We start from the raw sequence: 22,802 nt of genomic DNA on the forward strand, positions 1-22,802 counted from the left end.
AGCAGCTGGGTGGTTACTGAAGGGTGCACGCATAATACGGGGAACCCCACGTTTGTTTGCGTTGGTGTGAGGTTTGGAGGGTTCTTGACTAATTAATGAATTGTTTGTTTGGAATTTATGTGCGACATTCATTACTCAGCGGCATGTGTTTGTGTGAAAGCTGGAAATGGAGGAAAAAGGCTGCTTCTGAGTGGGCAAGTAACTGTGGCGTTAAGGCTACGGGATGTAAAGTGAAAGTTTCCCTTTGAAACATGCATGAAGATGCTTAACCTCACGTATCTACTGCTGTCTCAAGTTTTCAAAAGTGACTAGTGGTTATAATACCTCCCCAGGAGGTTCCTAGTCTGAAACACCTTATGAGAGTCTGGTTTGCAAAAGGTACTGAGCAGCTCCACTCTAAAAAACGGACTCGCCGCAAAGGTCTTGGCATCTCACAAACGCAGGCATGTACAGTCACTGTCCACTGGGAAATCTAAGACAGCGCTGGTCAATAAAATCTTCTTGGCTGTTTCAAGTATTATCAATTGCTGGTGCAAACCCACTCGTATATGTATGTATATGTATACGTAAATATATGACAACTGCCCAGTTAGATGAGTGATTGACTTTTGTCCAAGCTAGGACACTTTTTAAAAAAAAAAAAAGAATAAACTGGAATTACTATCTTACATGATGTGACCTTCCAAAAAATGGGCGCAAAACTGAAACCTAAGTCTTGATTGTTATTTTAAAAATTTCATGGAATACCAACTCCCTACAAGCATTTCATTTATCCTGCATCTGCGTACACGGACATTGGAAGACCGTAGCCCATAACTACGTTTGAAAGAGTGCTCCCATCGTAGTGTCAAATCCACACAGGCCTGGGTGCCACTCAGCAGTTCTCATTTCATTTTCCATGGCCAGGAATAGTGGTGAGTGTTTGTGGGATCTCTCGCCAATGATCTTTTGCAGAAGTTAGGCTAGTCCAAATAAAGCTATATTCTTAGGAGGGGAAAGAAGGGGAAAGCTAAGGTAAGCTAGAAATTACATTTACTGCATATTTCGCCTGTATTTATTGCATTTATTGTGTATGTTGCCTATTTGTTTCAAAATCAATGCTTCAGGGGGCAGTTTATTCGGGATTCGTTACGTGGCTGTGTTGTGGCTCAATGTAAAGGCAGGAGGTAGATGGTGATGCGAAAGAATATGGTGCTGGAGGTATCATCCTGTTAGTGAGACACGTAACCTCAGTCGAGCCGATGTGCAGTCATAAGAGAAGGGTTACCAGCTTGAGTGCAGTGTTTGAATTTCTATTTGAGTTATTATGTTGTGCCTACGCTTCCTAAAGTTCCCCATGCAAACTTAATAGGTCCCAGTTCCTCTAAGTCCTTGACCAAATAATTTTGTTGCATGTGCCATTTTACTGTCTGTGAAGAGGTAGCAATAATTTTTACGGCTTGCACTGGTGTGCCGTCAAGGTGAATTTATTAATTTGGGCATGTGCTTGTGTATGGGCTGAGTTATATCACTACCCAAACAGAAGAGCATCATTTTTCAGAAGAGTGGATGCAGTATGCATTGGCTGCTACTGAAGGTCACGTGTAACCTTTTGGTTTGCTGGAGTGATGATAGTGAACAATATACCAGGAATAACGTGGTTCACCTCTGAAATGCTTTTCTGAACCTAATGAGTGACTGGCTAAAACATAGAAGCACTAAGCATGATCTTTTATGGGGTTTGGTATTTATTTATTTTTCCAGTTCTCTTTAGAAGTGTTCTAAAAGCAAACAGTCTGTGGCAGTGAGTCAGAGAGGCTAATTGTATCTCGGCACAAAAAAATCCACAACCTACATTATTTCTCCTCTACCTTCATTGAATTCATTGCTGGTGAAAGGTGCTGGGTGAACAGTCCTAACGACTGAAATTTTCTGACCATAGCTGTGTAAAATTAGCACACCGCAGTGACCTTTCTCCGCTTTGCTTTTCTGCTGAGAGCAAATTTTAAGACTGTTTCTTGCTAAGTATGGGCTTAATGCTACCAACTCGTCTCGCACAGATTATCAAATGGTCTTCAGGTAGTAATGACCTTTGGTCATGGTGGACATGGGCCAGATCTGAGCTAACAAACTGTAAAAGGATCTATATCCCATTACCAAACCACTATCCGGTCTTACTCATTAACATTTTAGTGGCAAAAGTTCAAATGAGTAATTTCATTAATAGTCATGAAACTAATTACATTGAAGTGCATCTGTCAGTAGTAAAGGCAACTGACTTCTGTGCTTCTGAATAAATTCAGTCTGCATTAGGAAATGTTATTCGGCCTCTAAATGAGAGAAATACATTGCAAATCATGAAGAGGTATTAAAGAGGAGAATGCAGATGTATCCTAAATGTGATGTGCTTGATGCTGCAGTTCCCTAATGCAATCAATTAATGAAATGAATAATCAGAAGTGTGTTTGAGTAAAGGAAGGGTCTTGGGCAATATTTTGTGTCTTATTTCCTCCCTCAGACACTGAAAAGTCTGCAAGATAAGTAAGGTTGGGGGGCAGGAGGGTTGTCATTGACTTGGATAAAATCAAACTCAACGGAGTATCAGGATTAATTTGGATATGTAAAAATGAAACATGAGTATACTGAGGAGATCTGACCAGAGCACAGAGGGTATCTATTCAAGAGACTTCCATGAGAATTTGGCATCTGATTATGACTAAGGACATGGTCAACTTTTCTTTGCTTAAGATCGCAGGAAAGTTTGTGATGAAGCAGCTCCAGTTTCCCGAGCGCTAATCTGGCAGCCCCACACTGCAATGGCTCCGGTTTGCTGCGAGTGTGTGAATTTGTCTACCACATCGCTCCTGTGCCCAGTATAAGCATGTCAGGTCAGGTCTGGTCCCACTGCCACCACGAGGACTGTTATTTGCTGTTGCTGTCATCCCTCCTTTCCCATGTCTTCCTGAACCTGTATGTGCTCCGCAAGACGCTGTGGAGGCACATGCTTGGAGGTACCTGCTGCCTTTAAGAATGAAAAACAAAGTCATTCCTATCATCTGGTCATTGATGGTCCAAGAGGTGTTTGGTGGGGCCAGTGAAACAGCCTGTTCCTCTACTTGTGTGCAGGTAACTGGGGGAGCAGCTCCACGCAAGACCCAGGAATAGGTGTAAGCTAAAAGCGGTTTGTAGACAAGTCTCAAGGGTTTCCAAACCAGTAAGCTGTTCTCTTACTGTCACAGCTTGAGAGTCGGCTGGATTGACCCCAAAGAGAGAATTCTTTGCTAAGGATCATCCAAGAGTACCATATTTATAATCTGGACACTGTGAGCAATTGCTCTACAGTCTGTTTACCTCTTTCTGGGCTGAGTGAGTGGAGGAGGAGAGAAAAAGGGGAAGAAGTCATAAATCAGTTTCTGCTAATTCTCGCCATTGGACAGCATTCCTTCACAGAAGGGACAAAAGCAAAGATGGGAACGTGGCCAGCTTTATTGGTGTACCACAGTCTCCTGTCTGTAAAATGGCACTGTTGTTTTCTGGAGAGAAGTGAAAACATTAGAGAGTGTGAACGGTAACATGATTACACAGATATTTAAGGTAGATGAACCAGTTTGTATAGTAATTATGGCCTGAAGTCAGCTGCATTTACAAACAGCCCGCTGTTAGGAAAAGTACTGTATATAAGTACATAGTAAAAGTAACTGCTAGTTATGACTGTGAATCTGTCCGTCTTAACATGTCTTTATGTGTTTCATAATGCTGTGATATGAGAAGTTGGGGGAAAAGATAGTTTTTCCTCTTGGGTTTGCTATCTGTTATTTTTTGCGTTGTTAACAGACTCTAGCAAACACAGTTGTGTTACAGACACGTGGCAGGAGAGAGCGTCTCCAAAGTTTAAGAAGCCAAGGCAGACATTGAAAATACCCTTATGTATTTGTTTTACATTTGGCCAACACTGAGATACTTCAAGTGACCTACAGTGAAGTTAACGAGGTGGTACTTAGATATGTAGCATACATACGTGCCGTATCCAACAAGCTGTTGTTGCAAACCAAAGATGAAGCTTGGTTACTTTTGCTCCAAGTAAGTTCTGGTTTTATTTCTGTTCTTCAGACATACTCTAGAGTCTTGTTGCAAGGGAAACCTGGGCCAGAGTAACTATAATGAAGGAGTTACTCAGTGCAGATTCACGACGCAGACAACCTGGCACCAGCGCAAATATGGTCTTGTAGTACTCTCACAGATGCCAATGAAATGAACTCTAATGGGCTCAGATACGTCAGACAGGCCAAAAATTAATAGAAAGAGACAAATTGGGTTTTTTTCTTTAGTAGAGAGCGCCTTGCTTTTACTTCGTGTGGAACGTTCCTCAGCAGCTTGCCTCGAGGGGAAGCTAGGCCTTAGTGGGACCAGGGGTGACACCACTCACATACAGCGAGTGGGAGTCACACAGATGTGATTTCCAGGAAGCGGGAAGGCAGTGATATCTGTCCCCTTCTTGCTCCCTGCTAATGACTGTCATAAGAATGCAGAGGTTGTAAATGGCTGGAATTGCCTCCTGCGGTTGACCAAAGCAGGAACGTGGTCAGAATATGTAGTTCCCCTCTTCAGATACCTTTGTTTAACTCACTCTTGGAAGCTGGGCCATGTGATTGTTTTAGACGAGGAATAGCTTTTTCAAATGTTTGTTTTTCACTTTGTAAGCAATATAGATATAGTCAACATGCTCACATAGGAAGCGGCAGTCTTGCCAACCAAGTCAGCAAAGAGCAGAACTGAACACTTTAGAGGTACTGCAGGGAGCCCCCGGGGAGTGGAACAGACTTGTCCAACCCACCTCTGCCCGTGAAGAGGTCACACAGGAGGAGAGATCTCTGAAAGCTGATCTGTCCTGTAAGAAAAATTGCTTAATCAAGAAAAAATATTGGGAGAGGGACTTGGAGGAGTAAGAAATAAGATTGTTAAAGCTGTCGAGTTTTGCTGAGTTAGGGATGGCAAATGACAAAAACAATTTTCACCAACTAATGTGCAACTTTTCCCAATTTCCCTGAAATTGTAGGGAATTTTCCATTAATGCCCCTGAGCTGTGGACCAGACCTAAGCACTTCTCTGGCAGCAAGAGAGCGGTGCAATCTCTCCTAGCTCCTGTGCAGTTTCACCACGTATTTTGGCAGCGTTTGGCCGCCTCGCTCTGTTATTTCCCACTGGGCCTGTGCAGATAAAGAGGACAGGATACAAATATGTCTGTTATTTGACAGGCAGTAGAGCAGCTTTGCCTGCAGCATTTATGTTTGGCTTGGAGTTGCCGAGCTGTATTTCCCAGCTGTAGAAATAGATGCTTTCTGCCCAGCTTATGCCCTAAGCAAGGGTTGTTCCCTCCCCTCCCTGCCCGGTGAATTGCAGTAACCTGTGCTACTGCTGATACATGTAAGCTCACAGGTGGACAATTATGTGGAAGAGCACAGAGTGTGCGTCTTCTATGTGTGAATTTACGGCTGGGAGCAAACACCAGCTTGGGAGCCCTGTTGGCTTCCCTCGCACGTGCGGGTTGATCGGTGCAGTTCTCTCCGCGCCACCTCAGCCATGACCTGGGCTGACCTGACCTGGAGTGAGAGGGTGACTCAGTTAATTCCCTTTCAGCCCTTTTGACGGCAGCTGCGACGATGGCTGAGGCTGCCGAGTGCCATCAGTGCGCTGCTGTCCTTTAGGAGGTTCCTTGGGAAGGGGGTTGAGACTACCAAAGACTTGTCAGCATCAGCTGGTAAAAACTTTTAGTTACCAAGACCTCCAGCTCAGATAAATACTGTTCTCTCTAAGAGCCAGGCTCCCTTTCTCTTTCCTTTCTGCACACACAGTGTAGGACCAAACCCTGAAATCTTTACTTTCTTCTGGGGTGATGCATAATGAATGCCACTGGTCCAAACCAAGCCAAACAAAAACGTCCTCATATTACAAGTGACATATTTACTAGAAATGGGCTAGCAAATAGGTTACTGTTCAGTTTCCAGAAATACACTGTTGTCAGCCAAATCAATGCACTGATGCAGCAAAGCATTTCAGCGAAATAAGTGGAGAGAAAGAAGAGGAATTCGCGCAGGGGCACAGCTCGGTGAGGTTTTCCAAGTGAGGTGTTTCAACATTACGCTCTGAGTTGCCTCCTGAAATGGAGCACTTTAAACCCCTACGGGGATGCGGAGTGCTGAGCAAAGCCAGGCTTGGCTTGGGGCGGTGCGGGAGCCTGGTCTCGGGGAAGCTGCGGGGCTTCCTCGTTCTGCCGGTGAAGGAGAGGAGCGCATGGGGGAAGGGAAGCACAGACCAGTAAAAAGACTACACTTCTGCTATGAGTCAGCCCCAAAGGAATGCTAATTTTAATTTATTTGTTTTGAGTTGAGCTACTGGCGTTTATCGGTGCAGCCAAACCCCCTGGGTCTACAGAGCGCTGTGCCAGAGGCAGGCTCGGTACCTCGCCAGGGACCGCTTTGGCATCCCCGCTGCCCCTGCTGCCAGAGCCCCTGCAGCCGCTCCAGCCCATCTCAGCAGCCAGAGGAATGATACGTGTCCCAGGCCTCCTCCCAGCTCCTGGGCACTGTGTTGGGGTGGTTTAGACAGCCCTGGTCCTCAGGGTCCCTGGGGACGGAGACCAGCCTTTGCCACTGGGGCTACAGGGGTCTGGAAGGGATGCAGAAGAGGATATAGTGACTGGGCTGGGCTGACGGTCACTTAAGGCAGACTTAATCTCTCTGTCCCTTAATGCTTGCAAACTTACTTTTCCTGTCCTTCTTTACTCCTCTGAATTTCTCTTCCTTGCTGATAACTCTGCAGCTCTCCTCAGGATGCGGTTCGTAGGAAGGTGCCTGTGCAGAGGACGGCTGTGACTGTATATTGTGGTTTCTCTGCTGCTGTGCTGCGCCGGAGTCTCAGTCAGAGTTTCACTGTGTACTTCTTGCTCAACAAGCCCCAGCCTTGCAGCCTGGGGGGGATTTGCGTTGGCACCGCAAGTGCCAGAACACGAGGGAGAAGCTTTTGCAAATTAAAGTTGCCAGGTTTGCGTGCTTGTTCTGCTCTGTGGTAGGCTAGAGGTGAGACTTCTCCACCACCTCCGTGCATCACACCCAGCCATACGAAGCACCACGGAGCCTTTCCTCTCCTGGGTCTGTGTTCCCAATGGCCACTTTCAGTACAGTCATCCTGGAAGTGATGGGCTACAGGCAGAAGTGCCCAAGCCCAGTTTGGTTTTGTAAGGGACCTGCAGGGTCATGCAGCCCCTCACCTGGTCTTTAATTTTTTTTTTTTTTCCCCCAAACTTGCCAAGCCCCATCTTTGAAGCAGGCAAACCTTTTTGCACTTGGAAAGCAGAGTCTCCCAGAGTTTGGATGTCCTAATGGTTGCCAGTTCTCTTCCTGCCTACGCGTAGTGGTGGTGGCTGGCGTCTGTGGGTTTGTTCTGGTGCCAAGAAAAGTGGAGAGATTATATACCTTCTTCACCTTCCCCCTTGCGTGAGAGCAAACTCAACCTGCCAGGTTTTTTTAATAGACGTGTAGCAGGGAAGAGTTGTGCAAGACTATATAAGGCATCAAGAGATCTTTTTTTTTTTAAAAAAAATTTAAAGCATATGTGGTTAGCACACATCAAGATAGTCTTTCAGACCTTGCGAGATCAGCCACCCGCTGTGTTTGTTGTGATAGATTTGCCCCAGCCTGCATGCTAGAGACTGTTTCTCGCTCTTATTTTGTTAGTGTTTATCATTTAATATGAACACAGAAATCCTCAATTATTTAAGACATTCACTCGTTCCCCCTCTCCCTCCCAAATTATACAAGGCTGAAAAGTAAGACTGTTTAAGCAGAGGCAGCAAAGCCTTTTCCCGGTCTTAAAAATGGAAATGGCTTGTGTAAGGCAGCTGAAGAGTGTTTCTCCATTGCTCTGTTGGGTAACCAGAGCCACTAAATTCAGAGGCCCATCATTGGCACCTTTTTTTTATTATTAAAATAGAAATTTCTTGGTCCCAAGGAGCTCCCAAACTCTTTCTCATTGACACCTCAAGTCATCCGTAAGTTTTGGGACGTCTGGTAGAACCAGTTCGTTTTCTTGAGCCTTCTGAGAAAGGTGTCAGCCTAGCGCAGGCTGCGAGCACCAAATTTAGCCAAATCATTTGAATATAGTTTTATTCAAAGTTTACAGTCTTTCCGTGAATGCAAATGTAGCAGTGCTGTTGGGTTGTTTCAACTACACGAGGCTCCATTCTCGCATACTTTCCTGTTTGGTGAGTGAACCCATTTTCTGTAATTATTATTTAACAGGATCATTTAGCGTGTTACCAGTAGTAGTAGTATCAGTATTTTGGGGGTTTTATCAGTACTGTTGGTATTATTTAACAGGAGTGAGTGGGATGTAGAAGTGGGATTTATTCTTCCCGCCATCTAAGCAAACAAGAGCACTTCTGAGACGTGGCTAAAACGTGTTACAGCGCTATAGGGAGTTCGGTGTATATCAGCACAATATTTAAATAGACAGAAGAAAGAAACACAAGCTGATTTAAGTAATAACGACTGGTACTGTTGTGACTGAAGTCTAGTTAAGTCCATCATTTGTTTTGTAGCCACATTACACCCTTTTTTTAGGGCAAAAGCCCTTTATTTAGGGCAAAAGCTGCCACAGTTGGGGCGGGATGGGTGGAGTGGAGGCCATAGCATGGATCCAGCATTTTCCTGAAATGTAGGTGAGAAGCTCAAAGCTGTATTTATAAGAATTCAACCCCCAAAAGAACAAAATTCTCTAAATGTAGGTCTGATACATCTTTGAACAAGTCACCAATGTCACACTATCTAAGGGGGGGAGATGTTGATTCTTTTTGCCGATACGCTTGGTGGCTAGCGGGACTAAAACATAAACTGCAGGCTGAAAACAAATAATTTTGAATGAATCACAAAACTGAATGTGTTTTTTTCTCGCTAGCCTCTGCTCGGGCGAGGAACTCGGGAGCTCTGCTGGGATTGCTGGTCGGGGCGCTGGGGCGGCACGCTGGGCTCTGCCCGCTCCGGAGGGGCTCTGCACCGACTGGTCGCTGCGCTGCCGACGGGGCTGAAGCTGCCGAACTGAAAGGCGCTTTGAACGTGGACTTTGTGCCTTTTCAGTTAAAGAGAGAGGACTCGAACGTTTTGCATCAGAGACCTTTCTCTGCCACTTCTCCCGCACATGCAGTCACCTCAGTGGAGCAGGATAGTGAGAAGGAGCAAAATGAAGTGTTGGAGATTTCGGGGTGAGCCGGTGCACCCCTGCGCCCTGTGCTGACCGTGTGGAGGTGGCAGCTCGGAGCCCCAAAGCGGCAAAGCAGAGGTGGTGCCCAAGCCCATCACCGCTGGCTCTCCGCACAGGTACGGGTTGGCTCCAGCGCAGCGGTACCGCCGCCAGGATGCAGACGAACACAGGGGCACATGTCTGTGTTTGTAAGTCGTGGTTGGTACAGGTCAAGGTCTCCAAAATATTTTTGTTTTCAGTGAGCCAGAGACATTAAAATAAAATAGGAAAAAACCTTGGAGTGGGGAGGGAGGCGAATCACTGGCATAAGTCCCTAAAACACAAGTAAACTCTTTTCCCTTGGCATTCTGAATTCAAGACTGTCTGTCTTTTGTACAACATGCTGGAGTGAAATCTCGGTCCAGACACAGAGTGATTGTGAAACCCTCTGCTCCGCATTTATAGCGTGCTTACACTCATGAATCTCAACCCAGGCTGCAGCTAGAGGGGGGAAAAAAAAAAAAAAAGGCAAAACCGAAAGCAGTAAACATTAGCAAACTCCTGTTTGCTCTAGGGTATCATGAAAGTGGAAAAACTTGTTGAATACACAGTGTTACAACTTTTTCGCTGGGCACTTAGGTTAGCTGGGTGGCAAATATGCAGTTGTGTTGATCATTACCAATCTCAAAGAGATAGCATTTACCTTTCGCGAGGAGAGGCTTGTAAAAGCAAGCTATTGTTAATGTGTACTTAATGCACAGAAACTGGAGTTCCCAGCCCGTGGACACTGTAGTAGATGCTTGGATCTCACTGGTTTTAGCAAGGTGGCGTCGGGAAGCCCAGTCCCAGCTTGTGAGTTTTGTGGTGGGGCCGCCGGGTGCAGGGGCAGCAAGGGTGACCGGTGCCTGGGCAGTTTTTTGGTTCAGCTGCTGGCACAGGCTGTGGTGGGAGCGCCGCAAAGCACTGGAACATCTTCTGGGAAAACAGTATCTTTGGGGAGATCACTTTCTTTCCCCTCTCTGTTGCCCACCAGATCCTGCACACAGGTGCCAAGGGACTCTCATGTTCCCTTTGCAAATGAGAGAAGAAACAGAGCAACAGAGCATCCTTGAATGAGATACTGACATAAATGGGTTCGTGTGTAGGTACCACATCTGGTCATAACATGACAGAGACGGCAGAGAGATGCAGGAGGCAGATGTATGGGTGCTCTTCCAACAGCTGCATGAAAGAAAGTGGTAAGAGTAGGTGATGAGAGTAGAGGGTATTCTACCATACTAGCTGTGTGATATGGAAATTAATTTAGGAGTAGCCTGGCTTTTTACTAGAACAGACTTTTTATCTCTTCATAGGCCAGCCGTAAGTTAGCAAACCTGCCATGGAGAGAAGTTTAAGCAAAATCCAGAAGTTATGGAGGTAATCAGTGGTGGACAATCCAATTAAGAAGAAGAATAGCAAAAAGAATATGTTTGGAGATGCAAAACAAATTTTGGTTTTGTGACCTTTGGGAAAAAACAAAGGTCAGATCATTTATTTAATTTCTCTGCCTCCATGGGAGGCTACTTTAAAAGAAGTCTGAAACGGTATCCCTGACGTGCTAATAGGCTTTCCGGTGCATTTGCAGTAAGCTGGTTCTCCCTTTTACCCCTTAACAACCATGGTCATTAAATTCTGACTGTTGTTGTATTTGAATTGCTTAAAAACATATCCGTTCATCTGCCTGTCCAGAACAGCTGAATGTCAATTACTGCTCGCTTCTGGTAACGCTCCTTTTCCTTCTGTTGCGTATGTCGCCGCTTCCACCAGAGCCCACATTCATTGCCTTTTTTGTCCGCGGTTTCTTTCCTTTTGGCATCTCCTACCTTTTAACGGGTCCCCTGTGACCAGGATTTAGCAGAGACGGGGACAGGCAACCAGCTCTCTGGGTGTATGTAGCACTTCAGCGTTACACTTGCTAATCCTTTAGTAACCCGGGCTCTTTATGCCGCGATGGAAAGTGAAATAGTGCTAAGCAGTTTAGTATCCCGTCTAATTAGGCGAGGGGGTGGCTAAGGCCAGGAGGCGGTCGGCCGAGCCCTTTGCGACTGGAAGCAAAAAGAAAGACCCAGATTCTTCAGTTCGGGAGAGCTGACGGGTCCTGCCACCTCTCGAGAGCGAGACGAGGGTGCCGGTCCCAGGCGTGAAGCTGTAGGCAGAGGTGGAAAGCCGGAACAAGCTGTCATAAACATATTGCTGACAGCACAGAGATAAGCTACATTAATGCCGCGTACTTTGTACTGCCGTGTGCCGCTCCTGCTGGTTTGTTCCTATTGTTTCAGGCTGGTTCAGGACTGCAAGTGGGACGTCTGCAGGAAACGCCTGAAAAAAAGCCGGGCTGTGACATTTAGTTGAGGAGCGGCTGCTGGTGGTTGTGCGGCGTTTGCCACGTTCCTCTGTCCCATCTTCGCTTCCGCTACAGCTTTAGGAATGTCATCCTGCCCCTTAAATTTTGTCTGCAGCGGCTCCTGAAAACTCTGACAGTGATTAGAAAATTACTTCTGCTGGTTTATCGCTCGCAGTATTTCTCACGGTGTTTTATGTTCTCTCCTCAAATAATTTTAGCTGGATTCAGGCCAGATTGCCTCTTCCTTTATCTTTGAAAGGGTCTGCTTTAAAGGTACCGCCGTGACTGATTTCAAGTAGAGCGATTCTGGATTTAACGAAGAAGCTATAGGTCATTGTCAATGACACTGGGACTCGCGAGGGCTTGAGAGTACCGGGAAATTTCTTAGCAGATTAGTCTGGGGACTGAAGCCTCCGCTGGGAATGAAAAGCGTAAAATTCTTACGTGAGTAGCGGCGAGGTTTAGCTCATGAAAACGCCGTTGGGTAATGATAACGTGGCCGGCTAAGGCACAGGGCTGCCTGCTCTGCTGGTGGACACGGTGGGCAAGCTGCAGAGCATCGTGCTGTAAGGAAGGAGCAACACGTAAACCTGCCTCCTTAGTCTCTCCGAACTGCTCCCCGCCGTCAGTTCCGAGCGCTGCTGAAACACCTTTGTATTTGCCCTGACCTGCTTCCTAGTTGATTAAGGCGGGAAATGGCTGTTTGGCAGGGCTCTTTGTTTTAGAGAGGTGGTTGAAAAGATTATGGCAAGATTGCCCAATTTTTTTTCTGGATTTTGCTAGTTTCCCATCCGTCAAGAGTTAGGTCCAGCTTCGCTGCGGCATTTCCATTAGCATCCTTTGTCACTTGATCTCTCTGCACTAGACAAAGGTCAGATGTCCTTGAAGATTTTATTAGATACATCAAGCAGTCCTTGACATCATGTATCAAAAAGGGCTGTGGGACCGGTCAGAGCAGGCAGTTGCTCTCCAGAGGACCTGATTCTTCTTCACTAAGGGATGCCAGAAAATATTCTTTCATTTGCTTCTCTACCGAAATGTCCTTTTTTATGAGCTCCATTCACTTCCTTCTCTTCCACGGGGCATGTGAGCATTTACAGGGTTTGAAAGCAAGATATTTTATTCTGCGCTTCCGTTACTGCAGTGTCACTGGTACCAGTACCCTCTTACAATCAGACCTAGGCCACAGAGTGGTGTTGCTGGCTTGCTCCAATCTGTCTATATGGTTTTAGGGCTTTAGATGGCAAGAAGAAGGGTGGTAAGTGTATATTCTAATTTATTACGGTTTTCAGGCATCCCCTGAGTTTGGTTTCCTCCAGAATAATTTAATTTTTTTTCTGGCACTTTGAAAGAGTTATGAAGTGATCCTTTCCATCAGGTGGTCACCAAGCCCGAGCTGTAAGGGCTGCCCTGCTCTGCTCCACTGGAGGATCTTGCATGTCTTTTTTGGTTTGGAGCGCTCTCAGGAAAATCAGAACAGTTTTTGTTTGTTTGTGTTTTGCAATCCACTGGCGGTTGTAGCAACATCATTTTCTGAGGTGTATTGCAGAAGGCTGGAAGGGAGCAACGTCTGCTGGAATGTCTTTTAGGGCAGATAGATAGAAAAACAACACCGTGCTTGCTTGCAATCCCTGCATTTTCCGTGTTTCCTTTTGAATGACTGCTTTTTTTCTACTTAAATATTTTTGGGGGATCCAACAGCCATTATTTCCAAGATGGTTTACACATTGCATTTGCAATGGTAGAGAGACCTCACCATGCCACTGTGGTGCGTAGGCTTTCCTGCAGACGCAGGGGCCAAGGTAGCTTTAGTAAAGTATTCTTATTGGCTTGTAGTCTTGTGTCGCGTCCAGTTAAATAAATAAATATCTATCCCCAAAGCAGTGAAGAAAGCAGCACTTGTCTATATAAATAACATTTGTGAGTTGCTTCAGGGAACTTCCCGGATCTGAAGGCCTTACGTTGATGTACTCCTTTAAGTGTAAACTTATTATATGTCATAACCATTGATTGATTTAATCAGATTTAAAGCAGATTAAGTGAGTAAGGCAGCATGGAGATTAGTTATTTTCATGCTATGCCTATATGACTTACCTCCACTAGCATCTTCATTAACCGCTTTCAGGTGAGACGTGGGTACAAACAGAATGACTTCAGCTGCGAGGGATGTAGGTTAGTAGTCCCCAAGTTCAATTGCTGTTGTGTTTACTAGCTCCAGGATTTTACTGTGGAGGCCTGAGGTTTAAATTTACATTGATGAAATTAAAAGTGAAAGTTCTGTAGCTTTTCATCAGAACTGCAGTGCCCGTGACCTACATTAGCTTCCCTGCTCTCCGCTGTCTCTCCACCGACTGCCTGAAAGCCCCAACGAAGCCTGGAGAAACCCATGGTGGGTCCAAGGGGACACCAGGACACTCTTGTCGCCTGTTATAACCCCAAGTCTTTGTATTACGAACTAAGTATGTTGTCAGAGTGATACAGATGGATTTAGCAGAGGCTACCGGTAGAGAAGAGGTTTCTCTGACTACACTGACCTGCTGTGAAGACCATTAACAGGGACAAGGATGGTCATCATTTTTCCGGTATGCTCCTGTGGCACTTCTGGGGCTAGATTCAGTTCTTCGCTCTGGTGATGTAAATCTTGGGAGGTTTGTGCAAAAATGGTTGTTACGTATGATCAGTGTCAGTAACAGTGAGGTCAGATGCTGGCCCATCCCTGGGGAGAAGCGGAGGTATTGGAGATGGGGTGACGCGGGCTTTGGCACAGGCTGAACAGTGTCACCCAGGGTACCAGCTGGGTAGGAGGGTACGATGAGGCTCACCCTGGTAATCCAGCCCACTGGGCTACAACTTCCACAGCTGTCCATGTGAGGTGGGAATTCAGGGATGAAGGTCGTCATGGCGAGCACGCTGTCTACCTGCCATCTCCACTGGGTGGGTCCCCATTCAAAGCATAATTTAAAAGTGGATGAAATCTGGGGCAGAGCCAGAGGTGGAGCTGTTTTGCCTTCAGTGATAACAAAATTCTGGCAAGCGGGTTTCAAAACCCAAAGTTTTGGAGGTTATTTTGTTTTTTTTTTTTTTTTCTGAAGCGGTTTCCACTTGAGGGGTAATTGTCTCTTGTGATGTTGCTTATATTTGGCATTGTAGCTTACAGGTTTTCAAGGGGTTACGGTTTGTTCCATTAAACCTATATGAGGCTTGTAAAGACCAAGGGACTTCATGTACTTCAGAGCTGAGTTTGCCTCTTCCATCTGAGAAAAGAATTGTCCCTGAATTTTAACTTCATTTTTTCACCCTTACGCTTCTCTGACGTTTTTCCACTACAAAGGGAAGGCAAGAAAAATTTGCTGCTGCTGTTTTCATCCCTAGCTGCACACGTTTTAGTTCACGGCTAATGGTCTGTAACATGTATAATCTACAAGCATGAGTGTGGCAAACTACTGGCAAACACCTTTCAACAGAACAAATGCAACCATCAGGGAGGTGCAGGGCATGAGCCACCTTCCCCCGTGCCTCCCCGCTGCCGTGCCCTTGTTTCTCCTCTCTCTAATTTTAGGGCTGTTGCCTGTCCTGCCAACGGCATGACCCGGGAGTGCTTTCCTGCTCCCGGATCTGATTGAATGCGATGTGGGGGGAGGCTCCGGCGGGCAACAGCCCCTTGCTCCCCAGGGAAGTTGCCCATGAAGGTTGGCTGTCTCCAGCCAGGCCTTCCAGTTGGACCACAGTGGGCAGCGGCCTAGTGATACACCGCAAAAAAAATAGTTGCTCTACACTTCAGAGGTAGGAGGTGTCCCTGCAGCTCTCACCCTTCCCGCTCCGACCTGGGCAACGGGGGACGTGGGCTTCAGGCCGTGCCTCATCTCAGCTGTTAGCACTCACGGAGCAAGGAGTGCACACGCAAGTCCTTCTCCTCCACCATCCTTTTTGGCTGAGTCGAGCTTGGGACGGTTCCGGCAGCAGTCCCTCTGGCAGCCCCCCAGCGCCGTGTTTCCTTCTTTTCGGTGGGTAAAGGAGTTGGGGCAATGACACAGGTACTGTCAGTAGTGACATGAATCGGGTGATGGGAACGGGATCCCAGAGGAGAGGCAGATGTGAGGGAATAGCAGTCCCTGGCTGGGGTTTTGTTGCCGGGGCTCTGACTGCTCCTCGCTTGCTCCCAGCCGGGAGAGGGGTGCCGGGGGAGCTGCCCTGGCCCTGGGGGGAGCACGGACCTGCGTATCCGGCAGTGCCTGTCTCAAGGAGGCTGAAATGGTCTTTCGAGTGGCAGGCTTTAGACATCAAGGGATCAGATGATTGTTGTGAGATACATCCCTGTTTACTCTCTGATAGCCTGTTACGTCAAAGACCATCATCAGTGAGTCACCCACCCGTGTGTGTCTGTCATCGTTGCTGCTCTAAAGATAAATGTCAAAGGCTATTGAGCTGTAGGAATACATCAGACTGTGTTAGCATGTGTGTATCAGACAGGTCTTCCTCTTCCTGCGTGTCCTTCTCTCTCCGTTATTAAGGCTGGTACGGTCAACAGCAGACAGCTGCAGAAACCCAAATCAAAGCCAGGAGTACAGGTTATATTTTCATATGCAGATCTGGCATATCCACACATTGGAGCTCTTCTTGCTGGTTCTGTCAAAATTATATCTGGGAAAAGAGAGAGAAAGGTTTGCTTTGACAGTATTTCTGAGGTAGAAACACTGAGAGACTGAGAAGCGTTTTCACACCGTTTTTTATACATACAGAATGTGTGATTTTTAAGTAAGCACCAGAGAGAAAGCAACTTTGTCAAGGCTACCAGCCACTGCTTGTGAGCCGCGGGCACGGGTATGCTGTGTGATTGACACTGGTTCAGGTTAAAGCACTTTAATTATACTCTCAAGTTAGGAGTTTCAATTATAAACACAAGCAGTTGCTGTTTTCTGTTGAAAGATGGGAGAAACGAGTAAGAAAAGTGCCTTATCTTTCATCTTACTGAGCATCCTGGGATTTTTTTAAAATTTTTTTTCTTTCGGTAAAATCTAGTTTTTAAAGTCAATAAAATGGTGATGAAGAAGGCCAGAAGAAAAACACCGGGAACCTGAAATTGCCTGTTCACTTGCCAGAAGCACTCTGCTCTGGCAACTGCAGTGTTTTTGTTTTTTTTTTTTTTACCTGTTGTGCTCCCTTTACAGCATGTGCAGAAGCAGTAACGAATTTAAGAATGAGCTCTGCCTGAGCAAAGTAAATACATGTTGATTAAAAAAAAGTTTTTAAAACTCTATAGAATGCAAATAGAAGGGGATAATGCTGCTTCACTTTACTATTCCTCTACTGGATGCTGTTATGGGGATAATCCTCTGTTACATGATAGAGGATGGTTAAAAGATCTACGATAAGGTTGTCCTTTGTGCATTTGTGCATTTCTATAAGAAATTATTTCCATGGAAATACTAAATTTTACAGCCTATATCTGTATCTGTTTCAGTTTACTCATTAACATCAGAGAACTCTACAATAATGACTCAGGCTGCTATTTTCAGGGGAAAAAAATGGTAACGGTGCATCTGGGCTGAAAGCACCTCCTTCAGCGGCACTGCAGTATTCAGGGCTATTTCACTTTGCATCACGGACGCCGGGATGTCTCGCGCTGCTGTGCATGAGGTTCACCCGCAGGCTTCGGCCCCTTATTTCAGGTTGCTGCGGTAATTTCTATACTTTCAGTATTTTATAAATGCTGTACCTCTGGGGGAGTCAGGATTTCTTACTCCTTAGCCATCTGTTTACCATAGCTTTCCTCTTTGGTTTATTTGCTGCCCCTTTCCGCGTTGTGTTGTCCTGCCTGGGCTGGATGACTAATCTCTCCCTGCCGCCCCTTGGTGCCTGAGTGGGCTTCCCTGGGTGGGACTCCCTGGCTGTGACCCTCCTGGTGGGGTGGGTTTCCTCTGTCTTCCTCTATCCGCCCCAGCTTTTGGCTCCCCCTTCTCAGTTATACTTCTTTTCCTTTTCTCCTTTTCTGCCTCCATTCCTCTGCCGTAGGGCAGACCTAATAAAAGGATTTCAGCTTCTGGAAAGCACATCGGTGCACAAACCTTCATCCATCCCTGATAAAACACATCACCTCTCTTCGGCTTACACCGTGCAGAGGGACCCTGTCCCCGCTGTAGGGTTTTTGCAGGAGAGTGACCAAAGCTCTGTGTTCGGCACGCATAGCCTGAGCCCCTTGGTGTGCCCGCGGGTGCAAGAAGCATCCCTCCAGGGGCTTAAGCAGAGAAAGGACTCCTCCGCTTCCATGCTGTCCCAGCTTCACGTTCATCTCTTGGCCGCCAGGTCCCCTCATTTGCTGCCATGCTTACCGTGCATCCTTCTCCCATCGTGTCAGCTGCTTCTGCCTGTTCCCTTGCCTCAGCTCTGTGCTGGCGTCCCAGAGGATCTGCCTCACATCTTTAGCTTGTAGCCCCAAACTCTTGCCTCCATTTCTCGTAGTCACCCACGGCCTGAGAAGAGCATTTTATAGGTTCTTTAGAAAAATCCCGTCTCCCTTTTGGGGGAAAGAGCTGGCAACTTGTGTCAGGGAAACATGGAGTTGTATTCGGTAGAGATAGTACTTAGTCCCTGAAGTCTGAAAATGTAGGAAGGTGGGAGACAACTGTGAGAAACAGAAATGCCAGAAAAATGTGGAGGATTTGGCAGCTCTGTCTTTATGTCTACTGTGTTACCCTGCAGAACAGAATTGGTGACAAACATATGAATGCGCTAACGTTGAAGTTATCAGATGCGTATCTGCTACTGAATTACTTTGGGGGATTTTTTTATTTCTTGTAGTTTCCAGGTTATTTTTTTTTGTCATTGTTCTGCTCTATTTAGTTTCTCTTCAGAAAATAGTGATGAAAAGTTACAGCACTCCAGAACAATTCCAAAACTCTGTCTTTAAAAATGCTCATTTGATGTTAGCCTCCTTTGGCTGAAACCGTATCAGATATCGCTGAATGCTGTCAGATTGCCATTGCTTTGTGTCGCCAGCCCAGGAACTAGACTGTAGTCATGAACCTTTCAGGAAAATCCATCATAAAAACACTGGTAGGAAGCTGGTTAATACCAGTCTAATGCAGTTAAACAGATTATCTTAAGAGTACATACCTCTGCAACTCCTTTATAACTATATCACCTGGACTACCCGGTCCTTTTAACCAGTATTATGCTGCAAAGAGGGGAAAATTCAAAGTCCTTTGGATGCAAAAAGTTATCAAAACAGAGAGATGATTTCAAAATCAGCCTAATCATTATTCAGTATTGTGCTTATCTCTGATAGGAGATAATAGTACTGCGTCCCTCCTTGTCTGAAACTGCTTACAGCTGCTCTCTGCAGTTCACATCATGCATGCAGTCAAATCTTCTCGTGTCTGCCGCTGCCAATACAAAGCTATATACTGCAGGAATACCATTCACTGTCACTGCAAATAACGCTGAACTCATTGCAAAGCTGTTAAAATTGACCTAAAATTTATCTGTTCTAATTAGTATAATGTAGCTGTTGACCTCAATAGACTGATTGGACTCACAAAAAATAGTTTCAGTAATAAGAAGCAAAATGATATGTTACGTGGTGTAAATATATAGAGTATCTTGCCCAGGAGGAAGGGAGTCAAACAGAGCACAGACCTGAGCTTCTAACTGATTCAGACTGGTCTTTTTTTCTTGAATTGGAACTGAAGTCGAACCATTACTTTCAGGTCTTGGCTGAATTTGATCCAGAACTGAAGTGCTCCCTGCCTGCCTGCCTTCCCGCGCAGTATCTCTAGCTACTGCTCTTAAATCCTGTCCTCCTCTCACGCCAGCCCACGTAGTCTGCGTCCTGTTGGCAGCTGCGTGGCAGCACCGGGTTGCAGTCTTTTCCACTGCACGGAGATGTCATCCTGCACTCCTCTCGGTTGCTTTGGAGGTCCATACACGGACCAGTGCAAGGCAGACCTTTCCTGCCTCTGGCGTGAGGGACCCCCGCTGCCGTGCCATGCGGTGGGGGGTTTGCACCTCCCTCGTGACATGGGGCTTGCGGGGTCCCTCCTGTGGGACCCCTGCGTGTGGCCTGGCTCGAGTGGCCGTACGTGTGTATGCCTATCTCCGTACCTCGTTGCGTGCATTGCTAGATGTCTGCGCTGAGCGCTGTAAGCCCAGACGTTTGTGGGACTGAAGGGGCAGAAACATGCAGAGCGGACGTCTCTCCTGATGCCCTGGGGGCTGTGGTACAGCCCATCACACTCCCTCTGCCTTCCCTCGCCCGTGCCCAGGTTGGCGATGGGCTGCTCTGCACACCGCTGCTGAAGAGGCTGCAGAGGGAAGGAGATGGGAACATGGTCCAACCTCACACTGAGAGTCTGCTCCTGTCCCAGAACCCATAAATCTTGTCTTAACAGTTAGGCAGTTCGCTGTGAGCAAGTTTGAGGTGGTTCGTCACTACCCAGACTGGTTAACAAATATTTACTGGCCTCCGGCCAAGCTAAACTGCCATCGCGCAGTGGTCATGCGTGCAAATGTGGTCATTCTGCCTTACTGTGAAATTCAAGACCATAGAAGTGAAAATGAATGCTTTTTTCTTTATTATGAGTTGAATACGGGCTGAGGCTTTGTGGTTTTCAAAACCCTGTTGTGATAAACACTGCCATGGCAATTACACCATCTCAATGTGCGAGGTGAGAGGGTGCTGGCTCTGTGGTCATCTTGGTCTTCCTGGGGCTTGTTGCTAGCACTGATGCTAAAGCTCACCCAGCGGACTGCAGGCACTGAATCCTGCCTTCTCAGTGCAGAGCAACAGTTAGGTTTTCATGCGGTTACCTTTGTTTTGCAACAGAGAGCTGTAAACGTGTTAATAGAAACAAAGGAGTTTCTAAGTGGGCAGAAAACAGGGTGCTGCTGCACGCATACTGATGTGCCCCTGTCTCTTTGGACTTCGCTTTTACTTAGCTTTCAAACTCAAATAAAACTCATTTATCTCCAGTGAAGGCTACACATGCTTTCTTCATACTTCTGATCAGGTGTGATGCTACAGCTGTTCTTAGTTTTTGTGGACCTCACGGGAGGAGGTCCATCGAGGAGCTCGTGATCCACGTGCCAGTTGAGCAGGTGCAGACATGTGCTGTGCTGTACGGTGCTGCACGTATTGCTTGGCCTTCAGGACCGTGCTGTGCTGCACATATCCCTTGCCATGGGGTACCCTCAGCCGGCTAATCGTAATGGGAGAGCCTGAAGGTGGCACCTACTTGGCACCAGTAGTGACACCGTGAGCACATCCTTGGCTTTATCTTGAGGTGAAGCAACATACTTTCATATAAACATCCAATTGAAAATCCTATAAAAACTCTAAAGACTGTAATGCGGGTGAACCTTACCCCCGATGGGAAGTCTGGGCAGCGTGCCGTGCCCTGATGCTAGGTCTGTCTGACGCTGTATCATCTCAGGGTTCCAGCGCCAGAAGGAACATAAGATCTTGTAGCTTGGTGCCGCCTTTTCTGGGATATTAACGAAGTAGTTACCTTTCTTGAGAGTGTTTGCCTGTCTTTTATTGCAGTCCAAAAAGAACCAGCACCTCTTGGTGCAAAACCATGGTCCACTGATAGTTGTGAATATAATTACAGATTTTGTAGAGAAAAATCTGTTCCTAAATATACGCCCATCCAGTTAGGCCACGATTAATCGTAGAATCATAGAATGGTTTAGGGTTGGAAAGGACCTTGAAGATCATCGAGTTCCAACCCCGCTGCCATAGGCAGGGACACCTCCCACTAGATCAGGTTGACTGGCCTTGAACACCTCCAGGGATGGGGCTGTACATCATTAAGTCTTAGTGTAATATTGTGCTGTGTGGGAAGGAATCCCAGGCTGAATCTATTTTTGACCTCTACTGGTTGATTTACAATGAGTTATAGTAGCAGAGTTCAAATGTTTGCTGATTATTGCTGAGCTGGACTACTATCAGACAGTTTTAAAAATAAAACTTGCAATTCTAAGAGTATCGTTGGAATTCCGTAACAGAGCCCTGTTTGACCTTTCAGCAAATTCACTGGATTTCCTGAACTGGCGCTTGCAGGCAGGGCTGGTGCAGCAGGGCGATGCCACCCAGCCTGTTCTCTGCTTGATGGGGCCATTGACCTCTCCTTGCTGCTTCTCCCCTTTCCGCGAGGCTCTTTGTGTTGTGCTGCATCGCTCAAGATCTTTGAGTGTCTTCTTGGAGGAAACAATGGGAAAGTAAATTGCCAGATAGCGAGGAGCCCCGCAGGAAACAGAAGTTGATATCAAAAAGATAAAACGAGCCACGAAACGTGGTCAGCTGGTTCAAGTATCCACCGCGTTGTGCTTGCAGAAGTATGTCTGGGCTCCGCAATATCTGTTCTTTTCCTCACACAAGTTCAGCCTTCAGGAACTGGGGAAGAACGGGAGCCAAATTTAGCTGTCCTTTTTCCGAAATTCCTTGGGGTCAGTTTTGCCGGCACCCGGCCCTGGCCCCGGGTGCAGGCATGTGGGTTCATAAACGAACGATAGTCTCAGCTGGGCTGCAGGAATGTCTTCAAAAGAGTTTCCTTTCAAGGAAGCACACAAGCCCTTGGCAGTTACGTCCAGATGTGACTCTGCTGTGTATCTAATACTAATTTAATACTTGACGGGTTGTTTTTTGTTTTTTTTTTTTTTTGTTTTGTTTTGTTTTGTTTTGTTTTGCAGGAAGAAATCATTCCTATTTTCAGCTCTGTATGCTGCCTTTATATTTGGTGGTCGGCACCTCATGAACAAACGAGCAAAATTTGAACTGAGGAAACCACTAGTGCTCTGGTCCCTGAGCCTTGCCGTCTTCAGGTAGGCATTTCTTCACACCAACTGCCTTTGACAGTAGTCCATGAAGAGGGTTTGGGGTACAACAGCACTGCTAGCGCAACAACAAGCTCGCCCAGAAATGGCGTTTCTTTAGTTCTGCTGTTCAGGGTTATGGCCCGATCCACTCCTCACCATTGAAATGATCCCCTTTGGCTTGCCAGATCATACGGCGTTTGAAGAAGAGAGAAATCAATAACCCTCTTGAAGAACAAAGGTGAAAATAAAGTGAGGACACGAGAAAAAACGCTTACCGTATTGCAATAAATTTACCATGCAAGCTACACTGGAAATAAACACATGAGGATTTTAGTCTTGTTCTCACTTAGTGTTACGTTTATATGGGTGCATGTATGGAATATTTAGTCAATGC

At 46.4% G+C, this 22,802-nt stretch overlaps 1 protein-coding gene across 1 annotated transcript in view; it reads left to right on the forward strand.

The window, feature by feature from the left end:
* ELOVL6 (ELOVL fatty acid elongase 6) overlaps positions 1 to 22,802 on the forward strand; it is a gene marked incomplete at its 5' end in the record, with an annotated part of 76,398 nt that overhangs the window by 28,529 nt on the left and 25,067 nt on the right. The window contains one exon of the mRNA XM_082482521.1: positions 22,283 to 22,414. Coding sequence (XP_082338647.1) covers positions 22,283 to 22,414 — 132 coding nt within the window. The remainder of the gene's footprint in view (positions 1 to 22,282; positions 22,415 to 22,802) is intronic.

This window comes from Vanellus vanellus (genome assembly GCF_965231255.1).
Source record: "Vanellus vanellus genome assembly, chromosome: 4".
Classification (NCBI taxonomy): Eukaryota; Metazoa; Chordata; class Aves; order Charadriiformes; family Charadriidae; genus Vanellus; species Vanellus vanellus.